Raw genomic sequence first — 18,904 nt, 5'->3', positions numbered from 1 at the left:
TCACGAACGTCCCCAGCAAATAGATGCATTGTAGATAATAACAATATCCAGAGTGTGAACGTGGATTTAGCGCCATGAATCACATCCTTACTGATGAGCGCAACAGAATGAATGTATCCACACTGACAGCCTTCTTTTCCTCGCTGTCAATGGGCCAGACGTGCGTTCCTTCCCTGCTGAGAAATTCGCAGAAATGTGGATTAAAGAAGGGCGAAACGCGGCGGATAGCGCACCGACGGGAAAGCAGAAAAGGCCACATGACCTGCGCCATCAGAGCAAACTATTCATTTATTATTCATGTATTTTAGTGATTTTCGAGTCACTGTCCATTTAATCCGGAGGGAGAGAAACATCACAGCAATGCGAACTTTGTTGTGTGTTAGTGTTCGTGTATTTAGTCAGAGAGATAGGAAGATGTGTTCGTTTTCATTTAGTGTTATTCATTTGATATCATCGGATGTTATTGAGCTGTTAGCCTATTGTTACCTTAATTTTGTGACGTTTCATGATTAAAAAAAAAAAAACATCCCCCCTTCTGGTTTTTTGACAAATCGCACCCTGTGTGTGTGTGTGTGTATATATATATATATATATATATATATATATATATATATATATATATATATCTCCAGGGTAACCTCAAAGTGAAATACTTTTTAAGAGTTTTCTGAAGGTTTCCTTTAAGATTTTTCACCTTCTGTATTTTGTGTGGTGACGTGCTGCGAAGCTAATTAATACTCGGACACGTTTGAGCGTTTAGAGCAATTCCAGCGTTATGGACGTGACACTTGAACTCAAAATGGCAACAAATGACCCAGTGCATGTTTTATTGTCTCCCAGTATTTAAACAGGTGTTGCATATTTTAAGGCTGTACCATACTGGAGAAGTGATAGAACAAGAACAATTCCCATAGTACATCTAGGGCATGCCAGAAAACGCCAATAAAAGATGCGTTATGGATGTGACAGAAAAAGTATCACTTTTCTTGGGTGACTGTACATTTTTATCAAACTCTGTGAAATTGTAAACCTAATGTCGAAATGGAGATATCCATTTGATAGAGGGGTCCAAGGTGAATATTAAAAAATCTTTGTTTAAAATATTTTGTATTTCATGCAGAGTTTCGGAAGGAAAAGTCAGCGTTATGGATGTGACGAAATTCCGTTATGGATGTGACGCGTCTGAAATAGACATGGCATACGTTTAGAAAATCAGCAATTTAACCACCATAACCCTTTGAAAAACTCTCTAAATATCAGCTAAAACTATCAAAGTTCTTAAATGATATTTAGGATGGCTATTGTTTTGCTGTTTTGTGGATTTTAGCATACATTTCTGTGGCTTGTGGCAATAATATAGAATTGTACATGATCGAAGTTATTCGTGTCATTAGCTAAAGTAGTGAAGGCGAAGGGAACAATTCTTGTGACAAATTGGTTCAACTTATTCACATCTGTAAAATACAGGCCTAGGTGAGATCTCTGGGAGTGGTTTTGATGTATTACATGTTGCTTTATTTTTGCATGGTGAGGTTGACATTTACATGGAATTGCCCTTTATCGTTTTATCGAAGTAGCTGCTTAAATCGAAATGCAATTTTTAAAAGAATTTGACCACCCTGATCTCACTGAATGTTCTAGTATTCAGAATGCTTATTGGACTTAATAAACGGGACCTTCCATATCTTATTCATTCATTTATTTATTAAACTTCGGAAATTCTTTGGATTCATCCCTCGTTGGAGTGTGTTACGTGTGTGCATTTATACTGCACTTTTTCTTCCCAGCTGAAGGTACGGTGGATAGCAGACAAGGTTCATCCATCTTCTCCGAGACGCCGCTGAGTCAGCTCAACATGCCGTATAGTTCTCCTACAGCATCTCATCAGACTCCCCTGCAGCAGCAGCAGCAGCCTGCACAACCCTCCTACCCCACTGCCTCACAAGCTACCCAGCAGCACCCTGTATTCTCCCCACAGCCCATGGTAAGACCCACACTCCCAGTGACCGAGAGGCAGCTTAGTGCAGAGCAGAAAGCGTCTGAATCTGACTCGGTCTCGTTTTATTTCCCACCATGCAGCCTGTCCTTGTCATGCTTTGTTCTGCTGAAACAGTGATTAAGGATTTGATGTAGCTCATAGCCCATGCATTAACCCCTTAAACTCCCAACTTGTTATTCAGTTTATTTAACTTGAAGAATATTTTCGTAATTACGACATTTATAATACATAGGGCTAAATTACTCAATTCTGATTGGTCAATCAAGGAGGGCTTTTTTTTTTTCCTTAACACGGGGCCGTATTTCTGAAATGCTATTGGCTAGTTCGTTGGAATGGGTAAAAAGCCAAACAAGTCCAAAAGCCTGACGAAACAAGAAGAAGGTATTCTGTGGAAATGCGGTCTTCGTGTCGTGTCGCCGTGTCACGATGAAAGACGCTTTAGAAACTGATTCAAACGTGCAAGATAGTCGCGCGCCCTGATTGGTTCAGAAAACGTGAATGACAAATGTTGTGAACTTGAATGGCTTCCGAAGTTTGAATTTGGCCCGATATGTTATAAACAAGTAATCGTATGGTTCCTCGTAAAATTAAGGATCAGTTTCACTCGTGATTTAAAAGTTTTGAAATTGCCCTTGTCACTTCGCGATTCAGGCAATTTTCAAAACTTCGAAATCACTCGTGAAATTAATCCTTAATTTTACTCGGCCCCATACGATTACCTATACGTAGGAAATGAATACAGCAACAAGAACGAGGCGTTTAATAGCTGAGGTTTATCATATTTAAATGAATCGAACATATGTCACGTTAATTGATCAGGAAAGTTTACATCATAGCATTGGGATTGGGACAAGACCCAAATTGTATGGAGCGCAAAAGTAAAATGGAGCAGCTGGCAGTTAAGACGCCGTGTTGTGTGAGGAATGAAACACTTCAGGGTGGGAACAGGAGCTCTGCATCACTTCAGGCCATTTCACACCACCTCTGGTGTTGATTATTTTCCTATAACACCACTCCACTGAGTGTTTTACTCCTCCTACACCACTGCAGTTGGGTAACAATTACTGATTATTTATTTATTTGTTTTTTTTTATTTATTACAACTTGGACATTTTTATCCATTTATAGTTTAATTTAATGTTGTGGAAAGGCCACGAAACAAGTCGGTTTAAAGTTACAGCTTTACCTCTGATTGTTACAAAGCATTCGCACTGGAGACTCCTTCCAAAAAAGTATCCTTACCAAAAAAAAAAAAAATCACAGTTTCAGTAATTACATGTTTTGTAACCTGTTTACGAGGCTCGTGCACCATGAAAGTCTCTGTACAAGTTAATTTTCGTAACTATAAAAATAAAAACTTGGATTAAATATAAACCTGTGATTTGTGTTGCAGCTGCGCTACTGTCAGAGCTGCTGACCAATCAGAACTGGCGATTCGTAAGCACTGTGGTATAAACGACCGATCTTTACAAAAGAAGATAAAATATATTTTATTATAAAGCAGAGAAGGGACGGAATCTTTTTGCAACCAGCTTCAATGTAATATTACTGTAAATGGTTCACAAGTTCAGTGTAAACAGCTAAATTTTGCCGCATCACATCCACTACTTGGATTTTTTCCCCCTAATCTGTTTCCTGGTGAAAAGCGAGACTTTGTTTTGGGAGTTTAAGGTGTTTGAGATGAACGCACTCTATAAAATGGGTATTGTGAGAATTCGCCCTAAGGAACCCACAAACCATCGACATTAAAGATAAAGAAGTTAATAAGGTACTAGACTCGGGATGAGATGAGATGCATGTACGTCATGAACGCTGCTGGTGTGTTTGCGAAGGTTGTGTGAATGTTTGCGATGCATGCCTTACCCAGGTTTGTTTTGATGGTGTGGTAACATGGCGAGGTTGTTTGAGGTTATGGTTTGTTTAAGGAATGATGCCTGTGAAAGACAGCAGTAAATCTACTGAACCAAAAACACCACCAGTGGGATTGCTTTCAAATAGTCCATTCTCTCTCTCTCTCTCTCTCTCATACACACACACACACACACACACACACACACACACACACACACACACACGTGCGCGCGCACACACACACACTCATTATGTATCACTGCCCTGTACACTCTCCCGCTGGCTCCCCTCCACATTCCCACACTTTTATTTTCTATGTTATTTATGAGTTCCTTATTTGTGTCATGTTCAGTTTATTGGTCCACACGGAGTTTTGTTCTTTTGTGAGACACAACAGTGCTGTGCCGAGTGCCAGACTCCCATCAGTCCATCACTCCTGTACACCTGCGCTGGCGCTCTCTCTCCCCCTCCCCCATTCTCTCTCTATCTCTCTCTCTCCCCATCTCTCTCTCTCTCTCTCTCTCTCTCTCTCTCTCTCGCTTGCTCGCTCTCTATCTCCCATCTCTCTCTCTCTCTCGATCTCTCTCTCTGGCTCTCTCTATCTCCCCTCTCTCTCTCTCGCTTGCTCGCTCTCTATCTCCCATCTCTCTCTCTCCCCATCTCTCTCTCTCTCTCTCTCTCTCTCTCTCTCTCTCTTCCCATCTGTCTCTCTCTTTGGCTCTCTCTATCTCCCCCCTCTCTCTCTCTCTCTCTATCTCCCCATCTCTCTCTCTCTCTCTCTCTCTCTGGCTCTCTCTATATCACCCCCCTCTCTCTATCTCACACTCTATCTCCCCATCTCTCTCTCTCTCTCTCTCTCTCTCTCTCTCTCTCTCTGGCTCTCTCTATATCACCCCCCCTCTCTCTATCTCACACTCTATCTCCCCATCTATCTCTCTCTCTCTCTCTGGCTCTGTCGATCCCCCCTCCCCTCCCCTCCCCCCGGCTCTCTCTATCTCCCACCCTCCCTTTCTCTCTCTATCTTGCCATCTCTCTCTCTCTCTCTCTCTCTCTCTCTCTATGTCCTCCATCTCTCTCTCCCCATCTCTCCATACTGCCAGACTCCCATCAGTCCATCACTCCTGTACGCCTGTGCTGGTGCTCTCTCTCTCTTTCTCCCCCTCCCCCCATCTCTATCTCCCCCCTCTCTCTCTCCATCTCTCTCTCTCTCTCCCCCTCTCCCCTCCCCCCTCTCTCTGGCTTTCTCTATCTCCCCTCCTCTCTCTATCTCACTCTCTATCTCCCCATCTCACTCTCTGGCTCTCTCTATCTCCCCCCTCCCTCTCTCTCTCTCTCTCTCTCTCTCTCTCTCCCCTCCCCCCCGGCTCTCTCTATCTCCCACCCTCTCTATCTCGCCATCTCTCTCTCTCTCTCTCCCCGCCCCCCCCATTACTCCTCATCTCTCCCCCCCCCCCCCCCCCCCCCTTCTCTCACACACACTTTAGGAGTCCAGTTTATTAAACACTTGCATATTTTATTCTTACCTTCAGAGATGTAACGGCACACTTCGGGTAATGTTTCCAAAACTAAATGAATCGTGCTTTTCCATGAGTTTGGGGACTTCATTAAGCATCTCATGGTTTTGTCATCCATAATAATTTTGATATGGGTTTTTCATATAAAAGGAATATCGACACTGAATTTGATTTGGTATCAGAGAAACTAGTGATATTTTGGGTAAAATATTTTAAAATCCATCTTCAGTGTCTTATCCCTTTTCTTGCTTTTCTTTGGTGCTTTTTCTGTTTTTTTTTTTTTTTGGAAACGTTTATTTTGGAATTTGTCAGAGTCACGGATTCAGTGCTCCTGAGCTTGTTTGCTGTGGTAGTCTGGAAATGTTAAATATCCGTACCTGAGACACCTGATGTTAACTAGTTCACTGAGAAACTGATGATGAGTCTGGAGTCTGCATCGCACTGATGTTTTTCAAACCGTTTTTATTCACTTGTTTAACTGTATTCATTGTTATTTCTGACATGTTATTTGTTGTTTTTTTTTTATTATTATTTATCCTTGTGTTTTGATGTGTTCTAATTTGTTTTCTGTGCTATCAAATGTCTGTACAGTCCTAAAAATTTCATCTTAAAGTAAAAAAAAAAAAAATACAAAATACACTGTATGATGAGCATTTTAAAAATGTAGTGCTAATGTTCAGGTTTTTCAGTGGTCTTTCTTTTAAACATTTATTTTTACAAATCGTAAACGTGGGTTTTTTCTTTTTTTTTTTAATAAACATCAGGTGGATTTAAAGTACATCTCCAATAGCATTCAGTGTGTATTCTTAACCTAAATGAATTCAGACTGCGTGTCTGTGTGTGAGGATTCATATTCTGTTTACGTCTCTTTCTGTTTTAAGTTTCTGCGCTGATGTTTTATCTTCTGTGATTCATTCTTTCTTGTTTCCATCATTTATCCGTTTTCCTCGGTTTGCATCAATTCCTCTGTACATTTATATTTCTACCCCCTCCTTCGCCTGCAGCCTTCTCCACCTCCCGCTGCACGCCGTGGTCGTAGCATGTCCGTTTGCGTGCCCTGCTTTCCCTGTGCTCCTTCTCCATCATACCCTCCCAAGCTTCCCTCCACTCCTCCTCCGGTGCTCTCGCCCAGTCCGGGGATGTCAGACGGCGAGACGTTTGCAGGACGTCTGTCCAAGGCTCTGGAGTGTGTCTTACCTCGGCGCCGTGCCAGCCTCCCAGCACTCTTTGCCAGCCCTGTATGTTAGTGTGTTGGGGTGAAACAGGAGCGTCCTGATGGGTCGGGCTTCAGCGGCACATTCAGGCACTGGCATCTGAAACTCAGGAACTGGCCACACTTGGAAGAAAAACTTCATTTCTTTAATTCTCAGACCTCTTTTAGGTCCTATTAAAATTATAGATCATACACAAAATGAATAAATTGAATAGCTTTATTTCTCATCATTATCTCAATATGCTGCAGAGAAATTAGGCCAGGTACTAATTTTAAGGATGTAAAATTTCAGATCGGTGATGATAAAGGCAATTATGTATTAGTTATAAACAGAGGTGGACAAAGAACCCAACTTAATTACTTAGCGGAAGTACAGATCCCGCTGGTCAAATGTTGCTCTGATACAAGTGAAAGTTGTCCAGTCAAATTTTTGCTTAAGTTAAAGTACTGAAGTACTCGCTTTTAAAAGTACTTAAGTATTAAAAGTACATTTTCCGTCAATGCATCGTTGTATTATTGCCACAACGCTTACAAAACCTAATGCCTCTGAAGCGACCGACTGGATTTACAAAATGAGCGCGTGCTGTGCCGTCATGGTGGTTTAACATTAAGCTAGCTAGTCAGTGAAGCTCCACCTGACATGCTAGTAAACTCTTTTCAAACTCAAAATCATATCGGGTAGCTAACGCTACTAGAAAAGAAAGATTTCTACATTCTGTTTATTTGGCAAGATTGTGCTAAAACATATTTCTGAAACGACTTCAGATCAGTTAACGTTATTCATGTTAGCGTAACTCCATTTTTACATACTAACTAACAGTGTCCAACTTAACTCGCTGTGTGTAAACGTTAGCTGTGGACAAGGCTACGGCAACTTGGCGGGCAAATCCATAGAAAGTCATTTGATTAACCAGACTGTATAGCTATTGTAACATTATCGCTAGGTCTAAAAGCACAGACAACTTCATTGCAAGCTTTCTCTTGGAATAAAACGTTTACATCCCTCAATATGCTTCCGCAGGTTGGACGGCGAGTTTTTGTAGGCCGTGATGTGGTTCGTTTTCAGCAAACAAAGCAAATATTTAAAACGAAACGAATCTTTAATCCTTTCAGAAAACTGAAACACGGGTCCTCGGGCCATGGGTGCATGCGTTCTCCAGAAGAACCGCCTCCTTCCATTCTGACATCAACTGATCGTGTTCAAATAACGCTGCTGAGAAATCACTGAACTTGATTTTATACAGTCTATGGACGTGGCGTGACCCGAGTGATTTACTGATCGGCTCTCAGTGTCACCTCAGTACGTTTACATGCACATCCAAATCGAGCTGCTGTCGGTAATCGAGCTGAGGGTCCCAGCAGGGGTGCCAGAGAAATCCAATCCTACATGCACACAAGGAAATCGAGCTATTGTGTGAGGTACATTGTGCACCCGAGCCACAGGTGGCGCTACACGCCCCATCGTGTTGGTACACTTCCGGTTGTCGTCATGAAGAGCTATTCAAGAGTATAAACAAAGTTATCAGTTCCGTGTTCACAAGAAGAACGACAACGAGGACAGCAACATCGAGAGATGTTGTTCCTCCTGACCTCTTCTGCTGCTCGCTACTATTACTGTTGTCATGCCGACCGAGGCTGTTGTGTTTCCCGCTTGTGGTCTCGTCACTCGTCACTTCCGGAAGGGTCAGTGCTGAAGTATGTAGCTCGATAGGGTTTACATGCACTAAGTAGCTCGGCTACAGTCGCATAATCTAGGTCGCGTAGCTCGATTACGAGAAATCCAGTTCGGTTCAATTTCAGCCGAGCTAAGGTGTTTCCATGGCATTTAGAACTTCGATTTCAGTCGAGCTACGGCAGAAATTCGATTTTCTCTATGTGCATGTAAACGCACTGACTTGGGGAAAAATCAGTCACATTATAGAAAAGAAAAGAGAAAAAACAATCCACTTTCAAAGCCGCTTCATAGTAACGAGGACCTTGATAGAAATGTAGTGGAGTGAAAAGTACTATGTTTGTCTTTCAAATGTAGTGAAGTTAAAGTCATATAAGTTTCCAAAAAAAAACAATATTCAAGTAAAGTACAGATACTCAAAAAGTGTACTTAAGTACAGAACTCAAGTAAATGTACTTCGTTACTCTCCACCTCTGGTTATAAATTAGCTCATCTGGCCATAAGGCCAATTGCCACGGTGTGGCGTCCGTCGTCCACAATTCAGTTAAATCGTATCTCCTCCGTCAGTTCTCCACGGATTTCCGTTCTGACTGTTTTGTGTGAAAGAACTCATCACTCCGCACAAAACTTGGTCGTTGTTTTCATTTTTTTTTTTGCTAATGAGTTACTAATTAGGCCAAATTAAGGCATTTTCCAGGCCTCTCACTTGAATTGTACGGTATCTCCTCTCTCATCCGATTTCAGGTCTGATCGATGTTTTGAGTAGATCTTCCCTTGAGGAACAAAACTTGGTCGTTCGTTTGTTGATTTTCCTGTTTTAAACAATTAGTTTATTTTCAGTTAAATCGTATCTCCTCCCTCAGTTCTCAATTGATTTCAGTTCTGATTGTTTCATTTGAAAGAACTTGACCTTCTGCGCAACACTCTGTCATTGTATTGTCAATTTTTTTGCGAACAAACTGCTAATTAGGTCAATTTAACACACATTTTTCTTCTGACTAGAATTGTATCTCCGCTCTCATTTATAATCTGCGGTTGGTTGAAGAGAACAACTGGACTTGCTTGAAGATTCTTGAAAACGTTTCGCCTCTCATCCTAAAGGCTTCCTCAGTTCTGTCTGACTAATAGGGAGAATCCAGTATTTATCCTCTCATGGATCATCATAGAATCCGAATCAGAATGCTGATGGCTGCATTGTAGGTGGCTGATAAAAGATGTCATAAGGGGTGTTCACACGGCACATATTTGCATCGATGCTGCACCGATGTATTTTGTTGCGATATATCTTACACCGGTGTAAATTTTGTGGAGCGTTCACACGTCACAACCCTGCTTACTAGAGAGAAGCGTGTAAGCACCGGTGCAGCCCCACTTGCGGTCACACGGCAGTTTTTGCGACCGTGCAATAGTTGCAAAAACTTTATTACTATCACTTCCTTTGATAGTAATAAAGTTTTGATATCATTTCCTTTTATTACTATCATTTCCTATCATTATTACTATCATTTCCGATAGTAATAATGCAGAAATGAAATATGTGCATGCGTGAAAATGTACTTCCTTTTCCCGGTTGTCATGGCATCACCAAGCGGCGGGAAAACAATGTGGATGAAGACACCAGTGTTGCCAGATACTGCTGACGTTTTCCAGCCCAAAATATGTTCAAAGCCGCCAAAATGCACTTAAAACCGCCCAATCTGGCAACACTGGAAGACACGCAGTTCTGTTGTTGTTGATATTCGCCATTTTGGAAGCGCAAAATACCAGGATGCAAATTATGCAATGCCCATATGTAATCAACTCTCCTCACGCGTAGCGAGTCTACCCCTGTAGCGTTCAGACGTCCCATTTTATATCGGTGCTGCCCCGCAAACTAGCATTTACTCCGGAGTAAATTTCTTAAACCACCTCCCGAGCAGGGTTAGATTTGCACCGGTTTAAGCAGTTTTCAGGGGCTACACCGGTATAACTTTTTCTACCGGGGCAGCCCCGGTGCTACACCGGAGTAAAAGTTGCCGTGTGAACACCCCTATAGACACCCACCTCTGTTCAATGATGGTCGTTCCAGGTTGACAAAAATGAACGATCCTCTCTGGCTAAGATGTCTGCCAGTTTTCTGGAAGTCCTCTCATACTCCCGCACCAGTCGAAGGGAACTCATCTCGAAGTGCGTAGAAACATATCTGTGAAGAATCTCAGTCATCCAGGTACATAGTAATCTGTGGTTGGTAGAAGAGAGCAACTGGACTTGCTTGAAGATTCTTGAAAACGTTTCGCCTCTCATCCATACAGTTGCTCTCTTCAACCAACCACAGGTTACTATGTACCTGGATGACTGAGTTTCTTCACAGATATGTTTTTACGCACTTCGGGATGAGATCCCTTCGACTGGTGCGGGAGTATGAGAGGACTTCCAGAAAGCTGGCAGACATCTTAGCCAGAGAGGATCGTTCATTTTTGTCAACCTGGAACGACCATCATTGAACAGAGGTGGGTGTCTATGACATCTTTTATCAGCCACCTACAATGCAGCCATCAGCATTCTGATTCGGATTCTATGATGATCCATGAGAGGATAAATACTGGATACTCCCTTTTAGTCAGACAGAACTGAGGAAGCCTTTAGGATGAGAGGCGAAACGTTTTCAAGAATCTTCAAGCAAGTCCAGTTGTTCTCTTCAACCAACCGCAGATTACTATGTACCTGGATGACTGAGATTCTTCACAGATATCTCTCATTTATAATGCGAATTCAGTTCTGATTGATGTTTTGGGAAGATCTTCAATCCGGGAGCAAAATTTAGTCCTTTGTTGACGTTCCTGTTGTAAACAGTTTGTCGTGGAGGTTGGTCCTCTCTCACATCGTGATGTTTTGGTCGTCATGGTGGTTTTGATGGCAGGACAGATGAGCGATTACGTCCTTGACGTTCTGGTTTCCAGCTTTAGACATATGACACACATTGTCAATCTCATGCACAAAAAGTTAGCACTAACATCGTATTGAACCAATTCATTCACAACTCACTTGTAATTAGTAATCTATAAGAATAATTCAGATAAAGTTGAATTAAATATATGGTGATATACGGAAGCTGCGAGAGGCCCTTCATATAATCTTTTTTTTATTCAAATCAAATCAAGTTTATTTGTACAGCGCTTTTAACAATAAACATTGTCGCAAAGCAGCTTTACAGAATTTGAACGACTTAAAACATGAGCTAATTTTATCCCTAATCTATCCCCAATGAGCAAGCCTGTGGCGACGGTGGCAAGGAAAAACTCCCTCAGACGACATGAGGAAGAAACCTCGAGAGGAACCAGACTCAAAAGGGAACCCATCCTCATTTGGGCAACAACAGACAGCCTGACTATAATATTAACAGTTTTAACAGGTATAACCCTCAACTGTCCTCATGGGGCCGTCCTTCACAGGAGTGGGGCGATAAAACTCTGACCAGACACAGGGCACCAGGATGGATCAAGCAGGTCCGAGGGGCAGAAGAGGCCAGCATCTCAATCCCAGGATCAACATGTAACTCAGAGGGACAGATTGGGGGGGGGGAGAAAGAAAACACGTTGTTAGGTAAAAACACGTTGTTAGGTATTCACCTTGTTATCCCGAGATAACGACATAATTAATTCAGGATCTCGAGAAAACAACACAACTAATTCGAGATCTCGAGAAAACAAAACCGTTATTTCGAGATCTCGAGAAAACAAAACAATTATTTCATGATCTCGAGTAAACAGCTGAGAAATGGTTCATTCAGGTGCGCCAAGAGACTTGTGATATGCTGACTTTGGGGCTATTTCTCATTCTGTATAGACGCAACTTTGGTCGTCTCAGCTGTTTACTCGAGATCATAAAATAATTTGTTTTCTCAAGATCTCGAAATAAGGCGACACGGTGGTGTAGTGGTTAGCACTGTCGCCTCACAGCAAGAAGGTCCGGGTTCGAGCCCCGTGGCCGGCGAGGGCCTTTCTGTGTGGAGTTTGCATGTTCTCCCCGTGTCCGCGTGGGTTTCCTCCGGGTGCTCCGGTTTCCCCCACAGTCCAAAGACATGCAGGTTAGGTTAACTGGTGACTCTAAATTGAGCGTAGGTGTGAATGTGAGTGTGAATGGTTGTCTGTGTCTATGTGTCAGCCCTGTGATGACCTGGCGACTTGTCCAGGGTGTACCCCGCCTTTCGCCCGTAGTCAGCTGGGATAGGCTCCAGCTTGCCTGCGACCCTGTAGAACAGGATAAAGCGGCTACAGATAATGAGATGAGATGAGAAGATCTCGAAATAACGGTTTTGTTTTCTCAAGATCTCGAATTAGTTGTGTTGTTTTCTCGAGATCCTGAATTAATTATGTCGTTATCTCGGGATAACAAGGTGAATAAAAAAAAAAAAGGATTATATGAAGGGCCTCTCTCGGCTTCCGTAGTGATATGGTATAAATGTTCCTGTTCCTGTTTTACTTGGTGCTTGAGCACTGTGCTCTTCTCTCAGAGGTGTTGTTCATCCCTTTAACACAGCATTAAATGTCTACCGTTTTTCAGGTTAAGGCCTGCCTCAGTGACAGCACATTCAGTCTAAATAGCTGAATAGTTTTAACCCTCATGTTCGTTACTTAGCAACGTTATCTCTCATTGGCCCTCTTCGATAAAATACATTCATTTTAAACTACCTCGTACGTCATTTTTCCCTCGGTATCAGGACGGAGTAGATATGAGAGATGAAATTAACCAGACACTTCTTTTTTTTTTTCTCCCCACTTTAAAACTCTGCAGAGACAGTAATCCAGAAAATCATGTCGGTAATATAAACAAACCAACAAAAATCCTTTTGAGCTTTGGGTAAAGTGGGTCATGATCTTAAGCTCCATGACCTGAGGCGTTAATAAGCATTGTAAACGAATGAGTCATTCTAAAGTGCTATTTGTGTTTCATACCTGAATTACCGATATCCTAAGGGCGTATTCACACCTACGTTGTTTGGTCCGGACCAAACGAACCAAATTTCCCTTGGTCCGGACCTTTTGGGTTGGTCTGAATACAAACCACCAAACTCTGGTCCGGACCAAACAAGCGGACCGAGACCGAGCTGCAAGGTCGGACTCGGTCCGGACCAAAGGAACCCTGGTGCGGACCTTTTGGAGGTGTGAAAATAGACCGGACCTAATCTGACAGTTTTGCTTTTTTGTACCTCGGGAGCTTCCGTCGTTTGTCGAGCATTATGGGAAACAGAGTCTTGACACTCCACCGTAAAGTGCAAACACTTTCGGTTGTCAAGGGAACCTTACAACAGTCGTTCAGTCACCAGTGGTAGGCGAGTACAAAAAATGAGTAGGGGGCAAACGTGGGCCGAGGAAGAAACGCGTACCCTTGTGGATATATGGGCAGATGTCCACATATCTGAGCTTTTGGAGAGAACACACAAAAATGCCGACGTGTTTGCTGTATTCAGTGAGAAAATGAAGGAGAAGGGGTTCACGCGCTCCCCAGAACAATGTCGGCTAAAAGTGAAGAAACTCCGTCAGACCTACATTAAAATCAGGGACATTCTTTCAAAAAGTGGCGGTACTAGCGACTTGCGTGAAGAGCCAGAACGGTCACAACATGATGTGCGCTCATCAGCGCTATCCTCCGTGACTACTTTTGAACTTAATGCTTTGTGCGCGTGTCGTCTCTGACCAATAGCTGAACGGCCTCAGGGCGCGTGGCTTTGTTGACAGATTTTGGTCCGCTTACTAAAATGTACAGTGTGAAAGCGAACCGCACCAAAATGAAAAAATAAAAAAAACATTTGGTTCGGACCAAAGCAAGTGAACTATCGAACTATCCTGGTCTGAATACACCCTTAATCTCTATTTGGAATGTTCCCATCACCTGGTTTTATTGACCAAGCCCTAATAGGAATCTTAACTCGCGTATTTCTCAGAATGAAAGCTCGAATGTTGGAAAGCACAGCACGACGCAGTAGCGGAGACGTCTTGACACGAACGCTCAACGGTATGAACGATCAAAAATGAAAATCTGCATTTTGATGATAAATGCTTTCAGATGCTTGTGTGCCTTGTGTTCCCTGTGCTGGCCTACCACGAGCGCTCCTTTTCACATTAAATACAGATGCTTAGGGGTTTTGCGTTCTGGAAACTAGGACTGACTGCTGCTCCCCTGGTGGATGTACGGTATTTTTATCACCACCAGAGCATCAGCAACCAGTGAAGTTGGAGCTACGCAACCTTTACCGTGTCTGTATTTAATTCCACACCTATATACTGCAACGATTCCTGCTTTTGAATGTATTTCATATCTTTGTGCTTCATGAGTTCACCTGCTGTGTTATGTATTCTCTTTCGTACACGTTCTGTTTCTCTTTGTGTATTTGTCTGATGCTGCATTTTTTTTTTCTGCTACCTCACGACGATGCCATGTGTTGTTGTTGTTGTTGTTATTATTGTCACTTTAGCCACAGTCTCTGGCTCAGCCGTATGGTGGTGGAGAGGGCTCTGGTGTGTGCGAACCACCGCTCTCTTTCCCCTCCATCCCCGAGCGGCCCGTCTCCTTCTCTCCACCGCCGTCCTGCCCACCCAAAGGCTTCAATGTGCAGCGCCGCAAGAGCACCTCCATCTTAGAGGCCCATACGCGCCACTTTCAGCCAGCGTACCGCAGCTACGGGAGCAGCCTCCACCCGTTCTCTAGCATCGACGCTCATGAGCCGTCACACTTTCTGCTCCAGAACATAGCGGCTCATAGACTGGCTGAGCACATGCAGGCTTCGGCGGAGTCCTTGCAAAGCTACAAGGAAATCCGAATGGAGCAGGAGGAGGCCGTGCGTAGACTGAGTCTCAACCAGGCCGTCCTGCTGGACCATTTGGAGGCCATGGCGCATAGTGGATACCCGATAACAGCACATCAGCTCAACCAGCTCACCTTCCACCAGCAAATGCAGGCTGCTGCTGCTGTGAGTCTGGCGTACGAGAGCCCTCAGCCCAGCCCGGTCTACCTACACCCGCACATCCCGAGCCTCATGCGCCTGAGCCAAAGTCCCATCATTCAGAATCCTCAAGAATCCTGCTACCAGCCTCACCCGTCATTCCCTCACTCTGCTCCTCCAGTGCTGGCACACGCTCCTGAGCCTGGCAGTGCCTTCGAGTTCCACATGCACAACATCCAATCAGAGTCAGGGACGCTGGCTGCGAGACTGTACCGAGCCCGGCGCGGCTCCATGGAGCTCAATCTAGAGGAGGCGTCAGGAAACACGGGGCCGTGCAGCCGGCTGCAGCCGGTCACTGAGGAGCTGGGGAGCTACGTGAGCCCGGAGATGCCGCTGCCTCCAGGAAGCCTGCTGTTACTCCACGCTCAAAAAGAGCGCAGCCCGGATCCTTCCAGCGACTCTCTGACCTCATCCGACGCCGGAGACTTTAACTCGCCGCCTCTGCCGCATGCAGGACGCCCGAGTCTGGATGCCTCGCTCGCTCAGTCCATCCCCCAGACAACGACGCAGCTTTACGCACCCGAAAGAGGGAGCGGAACATGCGACGGCCATCCCCCTACTCATCACTCTTATCTCTTCATCCCTCCGTCTGAGCCATCCAGCGCTCATATCAGCACTCTACAGAGCGCCTGGGCCCGACAAACCGTCATCCATCCTGAGTTTTCCTACCACGAGTCTGCTCTGAGCCTACAGGGTTCTACTTTGGTGATTACACCCACCCGCTCTTCTTACCCTCCTCCCTGAAACCCCTCCCCCCATACACACACACACACACACACACACACACACACACACACACACACACACACACACACATTCTCATTTTGTTACCTGATTCAGTTTGTTCCTGTGGTTGTGGTTGTGGTTTTAACCCTCTCCAGCCATGCATAACCTCAATACAAGGTTGTAATTTATGCGGGGGCTTTGTAGGTCAAAGTGAAAGTAAACCTGACGAATGAAATCCCCTTGTCTTCTTGGGTGGATTTTTTTTTTTCCATTTGTTCGTTTAACAGATGATTTATTGTTGCATTGTCTTTTTTTTTTTTTAAATCTTTGTCTGTTATTTTCCTGAAGTCTTTAAGAGTAAGTACTATTTTGTGTGTATGTTCATATAAACGTGTGCGTTTGAAGATATATAGTCTATATAATATTCACTGTATATCTGTAACATTAACATGCAAATTCAACGTTGAATGGAGCCCCTTACTCTGAAGAGAACGTTTATTTATTAAAAAATGTTTTAATGAATAAAGTGACGTGCGTACGATAAATCGCGACGCAAGAAAAGGGTTCCAGAGGAAACGGAGAACTTGCATTTTCAAACACACGCAAACATACAACAAAAACTGGGGGTTTGAGCAGGTTTACTTCTCCACACATGTATATTCCCTTAACCTGCTTTTTAATTTTGCAACTAGTGATTTCAGCCACATGTATTGGTTTTTTTTTCCTTTTTTTTTTTTATAAATAAATATTGATATTAATTGCTGCTTTTCTAGAGCTGGTGCTTTTGTTGTAGTTGGCTGGAAATGGTTAAAACAGTATAACACTTTTTTTTAATTTTCTGTTTAAGTCTCTGTTAAGGACGCATACCGTGATGTATAATTTGTGATTTGTAATGGATTTAGGTTTGCCTTCAGGGTGAGAGTTCGTTCATATTTAACCCTTAGAAATCTGACATCGGCGCCATCCTGCAATTCTGTCTCTCGCTTCCTTCTTTTTTTTTTTTCCCATTACTTCTTCCATCTCACTTGCTTGGGGAACTTTTTTTGCTTCTATATAGCTCTTTGATATAAGGCAGAAGGCCAAGGTAAGGCAAAACTGCCTCGTGCAACTATACTTGCGCGCTCCGACGGAGAGGCAGCGAGACAAGTATACTTGCCTACAGCTTTCTAAGGGTTCATTCTCTCACACCCTTCCATGATGGAAACGTGTGTAAGCTAGCGAATATATCCTGATGTATTGCGGGATGTGGTTACAGCAGCACCGAGCACAACCCGCACACCTTTTCAGTGCTAAGTCACTTAGAGCTCCGAATCATCTTAAGAGTTCCACATGCATGATGTCCAACTCACTCCCATACTAACACATGATGCCGTCTGTGTGCGAAATGTTCCAAGCATATACCAAGAGCAAGGTCTCCTCTGAGCGCCTCAGTGGTTCCTCAGAAGGGTCACGCTTTGTGTATGCATGTCTGTTAATCCACAGTTAGTTATCTGGTTTCTGATGACCGTGATTCTGACTTGAATTTTCTTTTTGTTTGTATCTGTTTCCACCACTACCATCTCTCTCTTCCTCCATTCCTATTTTTCTGTCTCTCGCTGTCCATACTGTAGCAGGCTCCACCTCCCCAGTCCAGTACAGCTCTTCCTATGGTCTCCACCAGTGCCCAGGCCACACCCTGGAGCGATCCGGTCAGTCAGCAGGTATGACAATCCAGAGGTGTACATTTTGGCAGTTTAGTTATTAAAGAGGCCAGTGTGGACAAAAGCAAAGCAAATTTTTGTTCTTTCTCTGAATTCTCTCCTGCGTGTGAAAGCTGTGGACTCCAGAGATCGATATCTCTCTCTCTCTCTCTCTCTCTCTCTCTCTCTCTCTCTCTCTCTCTTGCACACTCACTCACTCACTCATTCAGTCTCTTTGTCTCTATCTATCTATCTATCTATCTATCTATCTATCTATCTATCTATCTATCTATCTATCTATCTATCTATCTATCTATCTATCTATCTTTCTTACACTGTGTTGTATTTGTTTCTTATAGTATGGAGGTTACTACATCCCAGCAGTCCCTTCGCAGGTAGAGAAACTCCCCCAAACCCACCATCACCACCACTCCAACTCTCTCTCTCTCTCTCTCTCTCTCTTTCACACACTCACTCACTCACACATACCTCTCTTTGCTGCGTCACTCCTGGCCTTCTCCAGTTTTCACTTTTTCTTAGTGCATCATGAATCAGCCTTGTCCATTATATAAATCTCTTCTCTTGATTCTCTTGAAGAGTTTATGAAAGATCTCGTATCCTCTAGTGAGATTGTATATTTTTCATTTCTATGGACAAATGCTGCTTGTACGCCTAGAGTAATGAGAGAAAAAGAGAAACGGCAATCTTAAAGGAGAACTGAAGTCATTTTTAAACTTGCTTTATTTCTTAATTAACGTGTTATTCAATTACGTTTTCAGTTTTAGTAACCTTATATCGTGACTCGTATTGGCAACTAATCGCAATTAAATATTATACTTATCGGCCTGTTCGGTTTTTAGCCGTGTTGAATTTAGTTCGTTTGGTCCACGGCAGGCGTCGCTTATCCGCGCGATCTTCACGAGACTTGTGCGAGACTTCGAAACGTCAAGTGTCAGCCAGGTGTCAGTGCCGCCATTTTGAAAACTGTTTTCCAAACGAAATATCGCACAAAAACGAGTTTAAATGACGATTACTGCCGACTTTTTTCAAACTTTCCTGATTGCTATCAAAACAAACTAAACTTCCGGCTTGATCACATCAGCATTCGAAAGAGGGCGCGCGCGTCTTTTGACAGCGTTGGCAGATGTCGGTCGCTTTGATTTCCGCTGTACGTTTTACTTCCGTCCTACGATGTCTCGCACAGGTCTCGACGAATCTCGTTTACGGCCGTCGCTTTGACATATGGACTGATGTATTACAGAGCATAT

General features: G+C 43.5%; 1 protein-coding gene across 8 annotated transcripts in view; it reads left to right on the top strand.

Moving 5' to 3' along the window:
* wnk1b (WNK lysine deficient protein kinase 1b) overlaps positions 1–18,904 on the top strand; it is a 218,384-nt gene that overhangs the window by 164,264 nt on the left and 35,216 nt on the right. For 5 of the 8 annotated variants that reach the window (XM_060903417.1, XM_060903416.1, XM_060903418.1 and 2 more), the window contains 5 exons: positions 1,788–1,984; positions 6,369–6,602; positions 14,704–15,936; positions 17,568–17,657; positions 17,996–18,031. In XM_060903417.1, coding sequence (XP_060759400.1) covers positions 1,788–1,984; positions 6,369–6,602; positions 14,704–15,936; positions 17,568–17,657; positions 17,996–18,031 — 1,790 coding nt within the window. The remainder of the gene's footprint in view (positions 1–1,787; positions 1,985–6,368; positions 6,603–14,703; positions 15,937–17,567; positions 17,658–17,995; positions 18,032–18,904) is intronic. The other 3 variants (XM_060903420.1, XM_060903419.1, XM_060903422.1) reach the window with 2 other exon arrangements.

Source organism: Neoarius graeffei, chromosome 21, assembly GCF_027579695.1.
Source record: "Neoarius graeffei isolate fNeoGra1 chromosome 21, fNeoGra1.pri, whole genome shotgun sequence".
NCBI classification, from domain to species: Eukaryota; Metazoa; Chordata; class Actinopteri; order Siluriformes; family Ariidae; genus Neoarius; species Neoarius graeffei.
Note: the sequence above shows the minus strand (reverse complement) of the source record. Positions and strands in the feature narration are given on the sequence as shown.